The following is a 15,238-nucleotide window of genomic DNA, read 5'->3' on the forward strand; positions in this document are numbered from 1 at the left end:
AACGGATTACTTTGCTTTTCCTTAGTTTACCTTAGATATAGTTATTCGGAGTTCCTTACGCTTTCCCTTCGTCTTGTCCTCATCTCCTTTACCTGTCAGCGTCTCCTCCGAATCACGAGGATCTCTCTGTGAGTGAAAGTGAAATAAGCAGCCTGTCCACTTAACGCAGTGTAAGCTGTCCACAGGGCAGATTACTATCAACACACCCTTACTCCACTGCAGAGGTGGAGGACTGAGACAGTGACGTCCTTGTGTCAAACCACATCTCTTATGTCCTTTTCTTTCTTCTTCTCATGCACCAAAATGCTGCTCTCATTATAAAACAGCCTTTTTTATTCTCTATTACCCAACCTGTTTTTCCTACTTCTGATTATGTTTAATGTTGGGGCTTTAGGACTTACTTTGTTATTGTTGCACCCTTACGTCATTGAAGTGAAATCTTCAGAAGTAGTTGCACTCGTGTGTTCATGTATAGCCATAAAAATTGAATATTTCAAACGCAGGCATGTCTATGCATTCATTAGTGTGGCTTACACACATATGGAATCATTCCCTGGGTTTGGAAAACTGTACAGATCCATGAACTCTAAATCAAGCTGAAATAATGTGAAACCTACCCATGTAGATTTAAAGCGATAGGCTCTTATTTGTTGAGAAATACATAAACAGACTTTCTTTAAGGGTGAACACATGGGGGGTGTAGGAGGGCTTTCTTTCACCCTAATCTATTTTAAAGTCTCCAAATGTTTTATTTAACATTACTAATGAGCTTCACAACGTTTAAAACCCCACAAACAAATCGATCTATTAGGGACATTGTGTTGAATCTGCACTTCGCATGCCGTCCTCCCAATTTCTTGTAAATCCTCAATAAAGGCAAAAAAGACAGAGAAAAAAAATCATCTTAAAATTCAGGGTCATTTCTTGTATTGTCCGTCAGTTGATTGTGATGACTCCTGCAATCAGAGATAATACCATTTTAAATGAGATAATCATCTCTATCAATCCAGTGCAGTGACCCTTCTTTATGAGGAGAACCCATTACATTCATCCTTTACTCCTATTGTAAGGTCCCACCGTGGAGTTGAGTTGCATTACATTTGTTTTGCTTGAGTGAGTTGCTTCAAATCATTCCAACACTGCAGACCGTCAAATTAAAAACACTCCCCAGCGGTCCGTGTAATGACACATTAATTTGTCTTCTAAAAGTCGATTCCCTGGCTCGTTAAATGTCCAAGTCAAACAGCGTTATGTTGCAATCAGATGCAGGTGGTCTCCATCACTCAAGCCTAAGGTGAAGGGTTGATACATTATTTTTACTCAACATGTAATCACCAAAGTCACAGAGCAACTTAGCAGTCTGTGTGATTGTTGGAGAGAAGAGCGACTCGCAAATGCTCCGGCTAGTGTGTGAGAGTGTGTTTGAGAAACTGCTGTGTTAAGGTTCACTCATTTAGACGCCTCACCTCAAGGACTGAGAAGAAACTAGCTTTGCAGAAATCTTGATCGAATAAAAGGAAACAATGGGCACTGATCCTGTTCGTGTGTTTGCCCTCTAGGTCTTCCTCTCTGTGCCCACATGGTTTCAATCCATAATCAGATTATGGGAAAAGAGGGATAAAGCCATTTGAGTGGCAGACAAGTTAAAATGATTAAGATTAGAGTTTAAAAAGTCCCAGAAAGTGAAGAAACAGCGACAGAGGGAGGATTAAAAAAAGTGAGAGTCAATGAAGAGGGCATCGGGGTCATCGTGCCAAAAAGCACGCCTCCCTAACTCTCATCAGATGTTGTCCAGACTGGAGCCCCACTTTGCTTATTAATCTTTTTTAATGGTTTAATTAATAGCAGAGCGCAGACTCAGCAGCTCGAAGGAAGGAAGGACACAGCGAGGCGCTGCGACCGCAACTGAGAAAGGCTTCCTCCGTCTGTCTCTCGCTCGTATAGGAATGTCTCGTGGGAGAGGGGTTGGCTATTTTGTTGTGAATATATCCTCGTAATATACTGTTGACATTTACCCACCGTGAGCTGAGCGAATACTTGGCAGGCTGAGCCTTGTTCGTCAGTTCTGGTTTGGTTAAGTGGTGCGAAATAGCCTAACATATGTTTTTGAACACTCCATTTATTGAAGGTTTTACTCTCTAATAACTCACAAGGCTCTTTTGAAGCAGCAGTGGCTCCAAAAGCAATTAGATTTGTGGCGAGAGTAACCCAGAAACATACAAGCAAACCCGACAAACTCTCGCTGTTTTCAGAAGAATCCAGCGCCTGTTGCTTTAACCTCAACAGACTTGGCTGAGCACAAAGGTGTTTGGTGAATTATGGGTACTCCGTCTGCGTCAGGGCTCTTGAGTGGCATACACACACACACACACACACTGCCAGAGTGGGACGCTGCATTGAGGCTCGATGGTGGGGGTGTGACTTCAGGTGGTCTCGTTGTCTAGACTTACAGTTTTTATTCTTGTTGGTTTTGTTTCCTTACGTTTAACAGCCTTTGACACATCTGAAGGCAATATAAGCCAACCTTCGGCCTGTCAGAGGATTATTATGATCATTGGCTTCGTTGGAAACACTCTCCAAATCCCCACAGTTCTCAGCGCTGTTGTTTATGAATCTGTCGACAGCCAAGTGAAACAGCCTCTTCCACAAAACACGATAGGAATCCCAGCAGATAGAAAACTGAGGACGAACCCTGTGTGGTTTACTCTGACAGGCCAAGCAGGACATCTCCGTCTCCAATTCAAATTCCAATCTCAAGCCCTCGATATCTGCATCGCCGAGGATCACCGGAGGAATGGGGAAGTGGATAGGGAGAGAAGGGGAACATACTTTCCTCCTGTCACACATTGTGCCTTATCAGCCTCTTCTGTAGCCTGAGAGACTGACAGCAGGTCTGGACTGTCTCAGCGTGGTGTCAGCAGCACTGGCTTTTGTTCTGCTGCTGAGGATGCTTCTGCTGGGGGGGGGGGGGGGGGGGGTGTGAGAGCAAAGACAGAAGAAAGCATGGCAGAAAAAAAAGGGAAAGAAAATATGACAGGTGAGACGACGGGAAAAAGATTTGCAGAAAGTTTTGCAGGCTGATTTAGACATAGGTTGTTTGTGGGTTACCGCGAGAATACGCTATCTCTCTTGACTCTCGCGTCGTATATATCCGGTCAAATCTATGTTTCTCTGTCCGTATCTTTCATAATCTTTTTATTGGTAGGGCCAAATACTTTCTCGGTTTCCAAGAATCAACTTTTATGCTCATTTTGAGCCAAAAATTGTGTGTGACACTAAAATATTCACAATACTTAGTTTTTGTTGATGGATGTCCTTGATAGGGATTCGAGGAAACGCTTGACATGATGAAGATATGAGCTGTTGACTGTAAATGTGAGAGTGTAACAGAACACGTCCTCCTTTGAGTTGATACTGGAAGAGTATTTAGTGGAGTAAAAGCCTCTTGCTCCGAAGAGACGCGTGTCGGCAGTGAGCTTTAACTCGACCCCGAACACACAATGCATCCGTTTTCTGTTTGTCACAAGGCACTGGCTGCAGCGTCTCTGTAAATATTTGCGGTCTTAATGTGAATGACCGGGAGGGGAAACCTCGCGGTGGATATAAATTAGATGAAGGAATTAAAATGACAGAAAGAGAGGTGGAATTTGTTAAGTGAAAGTGTTGCAATGGGAGGAATGTTGCAATCCTTATTTATTTGTCTTCCACTCGCCTCACCCCCTCGTACGGAGGTCTCCATCGTAAATATTTTGTGTCTGCGGTTATCCCCATCCCTGCAGCTCTTCTCACGTTGCACTGTCACGCTAATACTTGCACAAGTACACACTACTCAGGGATCAACACATGTTTGCGGCATTCTTTGCGTGCAGACACCTCTGACCCATTAAAATGCACCACATTCAGGGACCTGACACACACCAGATGCCGGGCAACGCTGCAGAGCAAAGCCTGTTCATATCACCTGAGAGAGAGCAGACACTCAGACTGTGGTCAGAAGAGATCCCTTTTAACCACAGGTACATTTACCGACACTAAATTAATCTGTTGCGCATTAGATTAAATCTGTGTTGAGTAAAATATTGACAACACCAAAAATAAATCTAGTAGCTTTTATATTAAGACTTCTAACCCTTTGTAAACATAGGAGTGGATTAAGAGTCTCAGCATGTACAGTAGCCCAATGCCTTTCATTCATTTGCCATATGAATTAACATCTGATTTATTTGAGCATGAGTAATTGCACCAAGTTAAATCTGTTTTAAATGTTGCTTTGGTCCTCGTTAGGATTATAGTGACTATGCGAAAAACTATTAAATGAAGGTTTTGCTACCAGTGTTGAAAGTCTCTCCCGGCGGTGCTGCGGGACGAAAGGCCAAATTAGTCACTGAAAGGGTTTACTGCCTACAGTAGGAACACGTTTGTCATGGCACGCTGCCAATTCAATGTTGATGTTTTCTGGAAAGAAATGTGGCCTGATGATGGCACAGGAGGTCAAACACTTTGAGATAAAACATCTGCGCACTATGAATATTTACAGCGCATTTCATGGACTCTAGCCGGGAGTTTTCAAGATACCTTGATATTTCCCAGAAGGTCATTAACACCGCTGCCAGCAGACTCGACACTGTCCTTCTGTTTGCTCAGTCGTCGTAATTTGCACTTTTTTTTTAGAAGTAAATATATTTCTACCAGAGCAGTGGATTTGGCCAACTCGTCCGACATGTTACATAAACCTGCGTATACAGACTTTTTATTTCCTCCAACTGCACACGTCTGAATCCCCATAGCATCAATAACCTCAGCAGACTGTCTGCTTCTGTGCAGAGGGCTCAAGTCCATCCAAGTCCTTGTTTCTAAACGCTTCGGTTGCTCAACATGACTTTTGGCTCAGTTTTGGTGCAGTTATGAGGCAGGGGGCAAATGCTGAGGAGGGTTAAGTACCACAACTACCCGGACCCCCATTAATTGCCTAAACTGATTGCATGTAAGTTAGGGCTGCTCAATTAATCATATTTTAATCGCGATTATGATTATGGCTTGCAACGATTACGAAAACAACGTAATCGAAATAAAACGATTATTTTTTTATTATTATTACTTTTTTTTATTATTATTATTATTTTTTATTAATTTTTTTTCAGTTGAATTATACTTAAAGTTCAGGGTAATCAACTGTTAAAAACATACTATTCACATTTTTTTTCTCCAATAAATGGATGTTTTCAAAGTCAATGAATAATCGCATTTAATAATCGCAATTACAATTATTGACCCAAATTAATCGAGATTATGATTTTTGCCATAATCGAGCAACCCTAATGTAAGTTTGTGTTTTCCTTTGGTGAGCAGGGGGTGGGAGTGAGGGAGGGAGATTCCTCACCCTGGAGGGAGCCATGCGTCTTTAGTGGGGAATGGAGAGCTTTCAGTCACTGGGCCAAGATCACACTGGCTCAGTGCCAGACCTAGAGAACTACCACCAATAAGCTCAATCATAATGATTATTTATCTGGAAGTGATTTACAACTCTTAATTTATCACGAGACACTTCGAACATCAAACTGATTTCAGACGAAGGAAATGGGCTTAAAAAATGTACGTTTGAACTATAAAGTGTATCCTGTTGCTTGTAAAAAAAAAAAGTAACTTTGGAGCATCTTAACCTCGTGGCATTGCAATACAAATAAATAACAAATAACACCAAGACTCATTCATGACAGCATTCAATGCAATGTTGAATAACATACGTTGGAATTACTGACATTTCCAGTGTGATTGCTGCGAATTCAACCTCAGATTAAAGAGGGAGATAAAGATTAAAATTATTATCTATCACTTTGGTAACAGAGAAATATCAAAAAGTCATGGTAAAAAGCTATGAAAACAAAGCCCAAGTTATTCTTTTAACAAGCGAAATATAGGATTGGAGAGAAATGTATCAACACGAGGTTTAGCAGAACATTTGGCAGTTGACCAAAACGCCTGGAAATACGTATTTTGTCCCGGTTTTTAAAGAGCCCAGTGCCTAGCTGCCCGCAGGTGTTGTCCGATAGTCTTTCATGTCACTTGCTGTTTGAAGTTTGAGTTTTAGAGCTGTATACATCAGTGTTGAAATCCATTTCATCCCCTCCTTCAACACCACATGTTTCAGCCCCGCTCCACCCTCCCCCCGCTCATTAAACGACACATATAGGTCTGTAAAAAGCCTTAATTGATGACTACTGCTGCCGTGTTTGTAGGTCAGGGATGTTGTAAAGCTGACACGACTTGTGTTAGGCTGCTCTGTGCATGTGTGTGATTAAAAAAGGAAAAAGAGACAGAGATGAAGGAGGAAGGGGAGCTGTAAACTGGGCCTAATAGGACCCTCCTCTGCAGGAGAGCATGAAAAACATTGAGCCGTGAAACAGCCATAGGTGTGAAGCACTACCTCACTGTGTCATTAACACGCCATCTTTCTTTCCATCGCTGTGCCAATGTGTCTTTTATTTTCCACCTGCGTTATTCTAGTAGTCCTCATAACCCCTCCAGGTACTCCCCCCTCTTCTCTCCATATATCAGAGCCTCTCTGTAGCTACTGCACCGTGTCAGCAGGTGCTTTAAACCCAACGATGGTTTACAGAGCAGGAACACCTCTTTTTGAATCCGCTGTGATCTCATTCCTAGCTCGAGGACTGGAAACTCAAACCAAACTCTCAGCGTCATTATACTCAACAAGCAGACGTTGATTTCTTTGACATCATTAGGACGTTTTCTCGAGTACGAAATGATTAATTTAACAGCAAATTGTATTGATAATGATAAAGTGGTAGTTTTGTTTGGTTCACTAATGCGTCAGTTATCAAATTGTTGTTGATTTTCAGTCTCTACTAGGGATGCCAGCGATTATTGGATTTTTTGAATATTCGTTACAGTCTCCATAATTGGGTCTGCGGCGAATAATCGATTAATATTCGCCAGGGCTGTTCGATTTTCGAATTTGATCATGGTCAGTTTCTGGCACCCCTAGTCTCTCTACTACTGTTTTTTACACAAATGACTAGTTAACTATATAAATTATTTTTCGTGGAATTATGATATAGTCTGATAGTTAATTGATGCACTTATTGTATCTTCAAAAGTCAGGATGTAAAACAATCACACAAGAGCAAATGTCATTAGCAATAGCTCACATAATGGATATCTTAAATAAACATCACACTTTTTGGTTTGTTTTGTATGTTATGGATGTTTAGGGGTTATTTGGTACTTGTCACGTCACCAGTGTTGATGTTATGGGATTCAACACTTGCTCAGATTTGACAAAACACTCAGAAATCTTCGTCTAATGACTAGACGGCACTGATAAAACGGAATAATATTCACAAATATATATTCATATATATATATTCATATATATATATTAGGGGTTTAGAACTAGAATAATAACTTGAGGCTCTGCTTAAAGGCATCATGTGCAACGCTGTATAAAGTATTCACAAACAACATCCTTGCTAATGAATCTCTTATGAACTCACACTGAACCCAGGAATGATAATGTTGTTTTTCTTCTTAACACTTTTTAAATCATTATCTTGTGCGCCTCGACTTCACACAGTGTTGACAAAGAGCACATTGTTATGAGGCAAAAAACAACAACCGACTTCAATGCCGTGACTTTACGCACTTAAAACATTTGAACTTCTTAATGCTTCCATTTCTCTCTCGTACATAATTTAAACTGACAAATGAGCCCGTGGGAATTTAAGGTGGCCTGACTTCCTCCTCATTTGGCTTCCTAAGTGCTTCTCTCCAGTGGGCTTTTCAAGGCCTTTGCCCTTTCTTCAAATCTAACATGTTTGTCCCTCTCTGTGACCCCTATCCGTCTCTCACCGACCCTCTTCAGTGCTCCCTCCCACTTCCTTTCACTTTCTGATCTTCCCGAATCCCTCCAGTTACTGGGAGGTGATGAAGAAGGACACACTCTACGTCACAGGCTCAAAGGTCACAGGCTATAAGGATGGAGGAAGTCAGCATCTGCCAGCTTTCTGGAAGAAGAGCATCTGTCTCTATTCCATTGTATCTCGCTATCTGACCCACCAATCAGTGTGTGTGTGTGTGTGTGTGTGTGTGTGTGTGTGTGTGTGTGTGTGTGTGTGTGTGTGTGTGTGTGTGTGTGTGTGTGTGTGTGTGTGTGTGTGTGTGTGTGTGTGTGTGTGTGTGTGTGTGTGTGTGTGTGTGTGTGTGTGTGTGTGTGTGTGTGTGTGTGTGTGTGTGTGTGTGTGTGTGTGTGTGTGTGTTTGTGTCTGCTGTACGTCTGATAACACATCCTTCACGCTTGGAATTTGGTGAAACGGTCATGTGACACAAACGGAAATTAAAACAGGCTTTTTCCTTCCAACATGTTGGCGTTAGCGTTCCGAGTGGTATGCTACGCTGTCCCTCAGATCGCAGTCTTTTATCACAGAACACTGAAACACTGAAAATTACCAGACTGAGGACCAACCTGTGTTTGTACAGTTGTTTAGCGGTTTGCCTCGTCCTCCCGTTGGATCCCAGTGTTCCCGGAGTCTGTAATAAGCGCGCGGGACACTCTCCTTTTCCTTGGGAATCCATAAGAAGTATCTAGCAATTGCGGTGAGGTCAATCTCCCTCTGGGAATAGGATGGAATAATAAGCAGGAAAACGGCGACTGAACTACCTCAGTTTCCTGCTCCAAAGAATGCAGGAGTTTGACATTCTTGGGATCCGGGGGTCCGTGGAGGTCCGTTTCCCCCCAGATGGAGGCTGTGTAGATGGACAGCTGTGCAAGACCACCCCCCCCCCCCACCCATTTCACTCCACAATCCAGCTGGAGAGCAGACCGGACTTCGATGCGACTGTCGATGTGATTTAGAGCATCCTTCCTGACATGTCACGGAGATGGGATTCAGGTGACCCATGCATTGAGGTCGGAAAACTCCAGCGACTCTAGTCGTTGCAAGGAAAGACACGAGATACTAAACCAGGTGACAGCTGTCTGTAGGCCGACTCTCTCAGTGGATTTCAAGTCTGAGACCTTCTGCTAAAAGCTTCCTGCTTCATGATGAGCAGCTGAAATAGTCTTTTTATTAGAACTGGAATGGTTTCAGTGTTATGCTAAGGGCCGCTCATCGAGGAGGGATTTTCTTATTAACCGAACATAATGTTTGGCCCTCATTTTTCCAGTTCGCATTGGTGCTACACACACGGTAGCTTCTTGGTAGAACAGGACCTCACAGATTCATCTTGAGGTCATGATTCCTGAAACATGGGGAACTGCCATATGGAGCAATGATATTGTGAATGGTGGACAGATGTGGGAGCTTCTTTGTTATGGTGGCTTGTCACCTAGGCCACCAACAGTCTACTGAATGCAGCGGTCCACATGAACTTTGCATGAGATGCCTATAGTCTGCTGGCTCTGACTTGACGTATAAAATATTTGTTGTTTACCTGAAAATAAACTGTATACTGAGGACCAGTTTCTTTACGTCTCTGTCAGCCCTTTGCATGAACATACAGTATGTCGTTTTCTGTGCACCAGACTATACGTTTTAATTGTCCATTTTAAATTGTCTATTATTGCACGCATGAGAAGTCTCAAAGTTTCCTCGCGTGTGAACATTGTTTTTTTTACCCTGACACTGTAAGGCCAAACTTAACAACATTTGTGTGAGAGCCTTTGACCACAAGTGTCCAGGCCTGTGTCCAGATTTAGCAGCCCATTCGTAATATTGCTCCACTTCCTTTGCACTCTATTGTTTGGCTTTGAAGACTGACAGAATTGGGTCACGGCGTCTCAAATATTAAAAGGAAAAACTGAGGATTTTTTGACTTTTCCAATCTGCTTTGGACATAATGCCCATCATATACGCTACTTGTGTCAGTTATCTTTCCTACATCTAAACGTTGTCTGTTTTGTTCAGTGTAGAAACAAAAGAGGGTTTCCAACACTAGATTTATATTGGATGAAGTCATCGACGTTCTGGTCATATGCTTCGGATTGTTAAGTTATTCTTTGATCACATTTTAAACCAGAAGTCGTCTGAAGACTATATCTTGGTTTGGCACAGAGAATATAAAAAGATAAAATAGATTTTAAATGCTCATATATCACCAAAGTAAAGTATTAAAAAAAAGTATTGTTATTTGGAATTTGTGTCATACTTTTTTGCAATATTGTTTTCTCTATCTAAGATGCAGAGTCATCAGTTTTTACTTTTCACTGTTCATTGTCAAAAGCCCAAACAAAACAAAAGTCAGTGATATTTAAAGGTGAACGTTTTTTTAGTTCATTCTCCCGTTGTAAAACCGAGTGGCTTATGTTTAAGTTAACATGTGGGAAGCAGGGTGTGTTTGAAAAGCGTATGGATCATCCTGGGAGTTTGCAAGCATGTGTTTGCTGGTTTTGTTGAACTTTATTGTTAGAATATGTCCCTTTCAGATAAAAAACCCCTCTCTCTGTTTGTCGTTGTGGCGGAGGGGGCAGATGTTCTCGCTCTCCCTCTGGAGCTCCTTTCATCGTTTCCTCCCAGTCTGTTTTTAGGCCTGGCTAATCGAACACAGCCTCCCCCCAGAGACTCAGAGATTCTCATGTGATAGTAACTTTGGCTCCCGGACCAGACGTGTCTGCCAGTTGAAATGACTTAGTTCGTATTAGGAGAAAGGACTTTAACAGATGAACTGGCCTGCGCTCGGTTTTGTGGTTTTGTCTTGGTTTTTGACTCCTTATTTAATCATAAGACTATATTCGTATATTTATTATGTTGGAAATGTTGTGACAGCTTACATAGTTGACACTTTAATGAATTCAAGTCCTTGGATTCAAAATAAAGTTTGGAATTATTGCTGTCTGGGTAACATTTTTAAGGTTTACATGTTTTGGAGTACTTCTGCATTATGTAAAGGACGTCGTGTAGAAAGTAGAAGAAAGTGAACAACATTTTGATTTGTGTGATATCCTAGTTATCATAGTCTGTTTCAGGCTAGTAGCTATAGGCTAGCCCCTACTAGCATACCATGGATGTATTATGAAGTCAGTTGCTTTTTTACAGATAAAGATACAGATATGCCTCATTGGAAAATCATTAATGGATTAAAAAAAAAAATATCAGTTTATCTAATCTCCCATCTTTTCTTAAAGAGTTATGTTCAGTTTACTCGCACATTTCCAAAACGGCATTTTCAAAACATTAGAAAAATCGGAAAGTATGAAAGCCAGTGATGTTATGATAAACCATTTACCTACATTATTAGTCACAGTCTCTCAAATATTGCTTTAACTTTTAGATAAATAGCTTAATGATCACCGAGGCTGGCTCTTTCCTCTCCTAACCTCATCACACACAGTAGTTCCCTTTGACCGGCTGCTTCTCCATATGCTACCAAGCAGCCCAGACACAGCAGGCTCTTTCTGTTTTATGGTCATCTGGCCCGCTGACGGTCCACTTCCTCTCCAAATGAAAGGTGCAGTGCAGCAGCCGAGTTGACTCCACAGCCATAGGCAGTATATCCACGGACCCAAACCCAGACTGCTGCGGGGTCCAAACACCATTAGTTCCAGTTTGGGGTCTGAAGTTTGGCTCTACGGAGCAACGATACATTTGAAAGGAAATCCTCACGGGTTTGTCCTCATTCACCTTCCAGTTTTTCCGTTTTATTTTATATTGATGGCTGTTCCTTCCTTTCTCATTTAATCCCTTCCTGTCCATCCTTCGTTCCAATCGTTATAGTCAGAAGGCTCTTTCTGAACTCTGTGTGTGACCATTTGTCTGTCTGTGTACATTTCAACCTGCCAGGATTTGAAATGTTATATATTTTCAATACAGTATTTCCACTGTTGCGCTGCGGGTGAGTTACGATTCACATTAAAAATAACTAGGCTTCCTGTAAACCTTAAATGAAGCTGTCAAACTGGAGCAGAGCGGACACTTTTAGCTGCCCTTCAGGCGTCTTATGTGACATCCCTCCTCCGAGTTAAAGGGCACAGGATGAAGTAGTTGCGTCAGATGGACACACACACACACACACACACACACACACACACACGCACACACACACACACACGCACACACACACACACACACACACACACACATACACACACACACACACACACACCAAAACAGGTATACATGTGTTTCTGTGTGTGTTTGATGTGGGTTACTGGGTGCGTTTTAGTGCCAGTAGCGAGCCCCTGCTTTACAGTTTGTTAATATCTCCTGGCTGACCTGTTGTTGGGGGGGGGGGGGGGGGGGGCATTAGCTCAGCAGTGGAAATTCACACCTGGCCTCTGGCTTTGCGGCAACTAAATGACTTGTTAAGACTATTAGTATTACTGTGGATTCTCTGTTGCACCTATACTGCACAGACAGGCTTGTAATTCAACAGTTTACTTAGGCCTGGACTGTAAACTGTTGAACTGATGCCAAAAAAGACACTGGTATAATGTGAAATGTTCACTTTTTATGTCCTGAAATAGCATTAAAGATATCCCATGTGGATAAAAGTTGTATTCATATTTTTAAATGTTATTGTGTCAGTGCTTAAATGAAGTGTGTGGGTGTGGGTTTCTCATTTAAAGCGCACAACACCCAATGAAACAGTCTAAAGCAGCCGTCTGAAAGTAGCCTGTTTTGATTTGGAAACTGCGCTACTAAATACTGTCGGTTTGTTTTTCCAATGATCGCTAACAACATTTGGATTTGCTTGAAGACGGTGTGATGTAATGCCGTTACAGGCTGCAATCTGTTCACAAATGAATTTTGTAATACTATTTAATATGTGTAATTCTGCCAGTCTACGGTTTAGCAGTAATTAGTTCAGTAAAGTAGTACAATTATAAAGTAGACAGCAAGACCAAGTCATGATGTCACTTCCTGTCTAGCCTCTGTTCTACTAGTTTCTGTGACTCAATGCATTTGAGCAGAAGATTGTTCCTGAAGATTACTTTCTATGTTTGACTTCAGTAGCAGAACTGCTGTTTATTGAGCTAAAATGTCAGTAATTATTCAACACCCACGTTTGAACATTAAATACATTTGTTGGCTCGTGGAAACCACAACGGGCATTCCTAATTACCGTCTGACATCCACATGAACATGAGACAACTGTACGACGTGGTGTAAAAGCAGTGGGGGTGAATCAGATGTAAAATAATGACTGCAATCTTCAAGGATGGTTGTCATTTGTTTGTTTGAAAAGCTCCCATTTAATGTGGTTTGGAAACACAGAAACGTAAACACCACAGAAGAAAGTGGTTGTAGAGAAACTGATAAAGCTTTTCCCTGCAGGAATAATCGCTGTGAATTATGGGAAGTACCAGCACAACAAATTGCTTGTGTGAAAACACCCGTGTAATGGCTGATAAGGCCCGTAGTCCCTGGCAATATCTTATTAGAAATAATCATAATCTGAATTTTTGGAGCTAATTCAAAGTAGCTGAGATCACAGGATATCAGAATTAGACGCTATTTACGTCACTGAATCTATTAAAGTAAATCACTTATCAAAAAGGTTTAATCAGTTAATCCGTCATTTATACGGAATCCCGTGTGAAAGTAACCTTTAAACCCCCGATAAGACCATGTGACGGATCCTGCACCGCGAGTGAGATGAAGTTGATGGATGGAGAATGAAAGAATGTTGGAGGACCTTCTTTTGACCTCCGCTGCTTCATCTTTACAGCATGCCCTCCAACGGGACTCAGGTGATGCTAATAGGAAACACACTCTATTAAGTCCGTGTGTGTGTGAGTGTGTGCAGGTGATCAAAAGGGTTTTCTAACGTAGCCCATGTGTGCTTACAGAGCTTGAGAGATGCTCATAAAGCTTTCTTTGATTGTTGTATCATAGTAAATCGTCTACAGAGCAACAAGACCATTTCCCCTGCCTGGACTAATTAAGATGCTGCAATGAATTTGTCTTTTTGACCTTGCCAGTGAGATCATTCTGTAATTCTCACCACATTTTTCCACCACTACACGTCCAGACATAAATTCGATCAAAGTCTCCTAATAAATCTGTAAAGCTGTTTTCATTGTTTTTCAAATGTTAGTCAGAATGCTTTGTTAGCTCTTCTTGCTTTAACATTTGGTCATTTTGCTGCAGCTTTTACAAAAAGCAACTCACATACACGTCCGTACTTCAGACATGCCTACAGAAGCAAACTGGGGTCAGGTGTTTTGCCAAAGGACATTTTGATTATTGCAGGGGCTTGGGATCGGACCCTCCGATTGGTAGCCCCTGAATGCCCCAAGACTGTTTTTCATTTCTTGCAAATGTTCATTTATAGCTAACATCCAATGTTTACATCCGGATTGGCTTCTAATCATTTTCTGTTCTCCTTTCCTCCCTCCAGCATGTCCACCAGGCACCTATAAACCAGAGGGCACCCCAGGGGGCCTGAGCAGCTGCCTCTCATGCCCCGACTCGCATCAGACCTCCAGGCCCGGCAGCACCTCCCTCAGCGACTGCGTCTGCAAGCCGGGCTATCAGCCAATCGGCATGACCTGCCAGGGTGAGAGGAACTCAAAGTCAAAATGTCAACTTTATTGTCAATCTTTCAGTTTGTGTGTACAGACAGAGAGATGGAAATACCATTTCGCACAATCCCGAATACAAAAACATGTATGCAAATATGTATATATATACACAATCACTTAACATATGCACACACTAAGACCTAAATAAAAGCACAACAATCAATATACACAAAAATAACAGTCACTTCAATATCGTAACTGATCTGTTTAGTGCACTATCAGATATATTTCATTTAGCTTCATGGTTCTTTTGAAACCTTATATAAAGAGTTTGGGGGAAAAGCATATTGATTCAAATGTAGGAATGTCCTGAGAGGGGATTTGTATATTTATTTTAATTAAATGGCATGCAATAATAATTCAAAAGAAACAGATAGGCATCACATTACTTCCTATTATTTATTACACTTGAACATGTGTTGTTCAGTGGAGTAGATTTGATCTTATTAGACCATTTAAAGATGCCTTTTCTCCATAAAGGAGTTGAAATGCGTCCGTCATTAGGGAGAAGAAATGTGATATTGTTAAACAACTCCGTTTCCTCTAAGACAATTCCCTACGGTCACTTATTTAGTAGAACTTTCCTCAGTTATCTACGCTCAAGGGAAGCCAATCTGTGATTTCAAGAAGTCAAAGTAAACAGAGAAATTATTCATCATATTTTCAGACAATATTCCAATGAGTAATATAAAAAATAAAGGT

General features: G+C 41.5%; 1 protein-coding gene across 2 annotated transcripts in view; it reads left to right on the forward strand.

The window, feature by feature from the left end:
* Positions 1-15,238, forward strand: part of svep1 (sushi, von Willebrand factor type A, EGF and pentraxin domain containing 1) — an 80,628-nt gene that overhangs the window by 29,096 nt on the left and 36,294 nt on the right. For both annotated transcript variants that reach the window (XM_079669179.1, XM_079669178.1), the window contains exon 6: positions 14,353-14,511. In XM_079669179.1, the coding sequence (XP_079525305.1) occupies positions 14,353-14,511 (159 nt within the window). The remainder of the gene's footprint in view (positions 1-14,352; positions 14,512-15,238) is intronic.

Source organism: Notothenia rossii (genome assembly GCF_949606895.1).
Source record: "Notothenia rossii genome assembly, chromosome: 3".
NCBI classification, from domain to species: domain Eukaryota; kingdom Metazoa; phylum Chordata; class Actinopteri; order Perciformes; family Nototheniidae; genus Notothenia; species Notothenia rossii.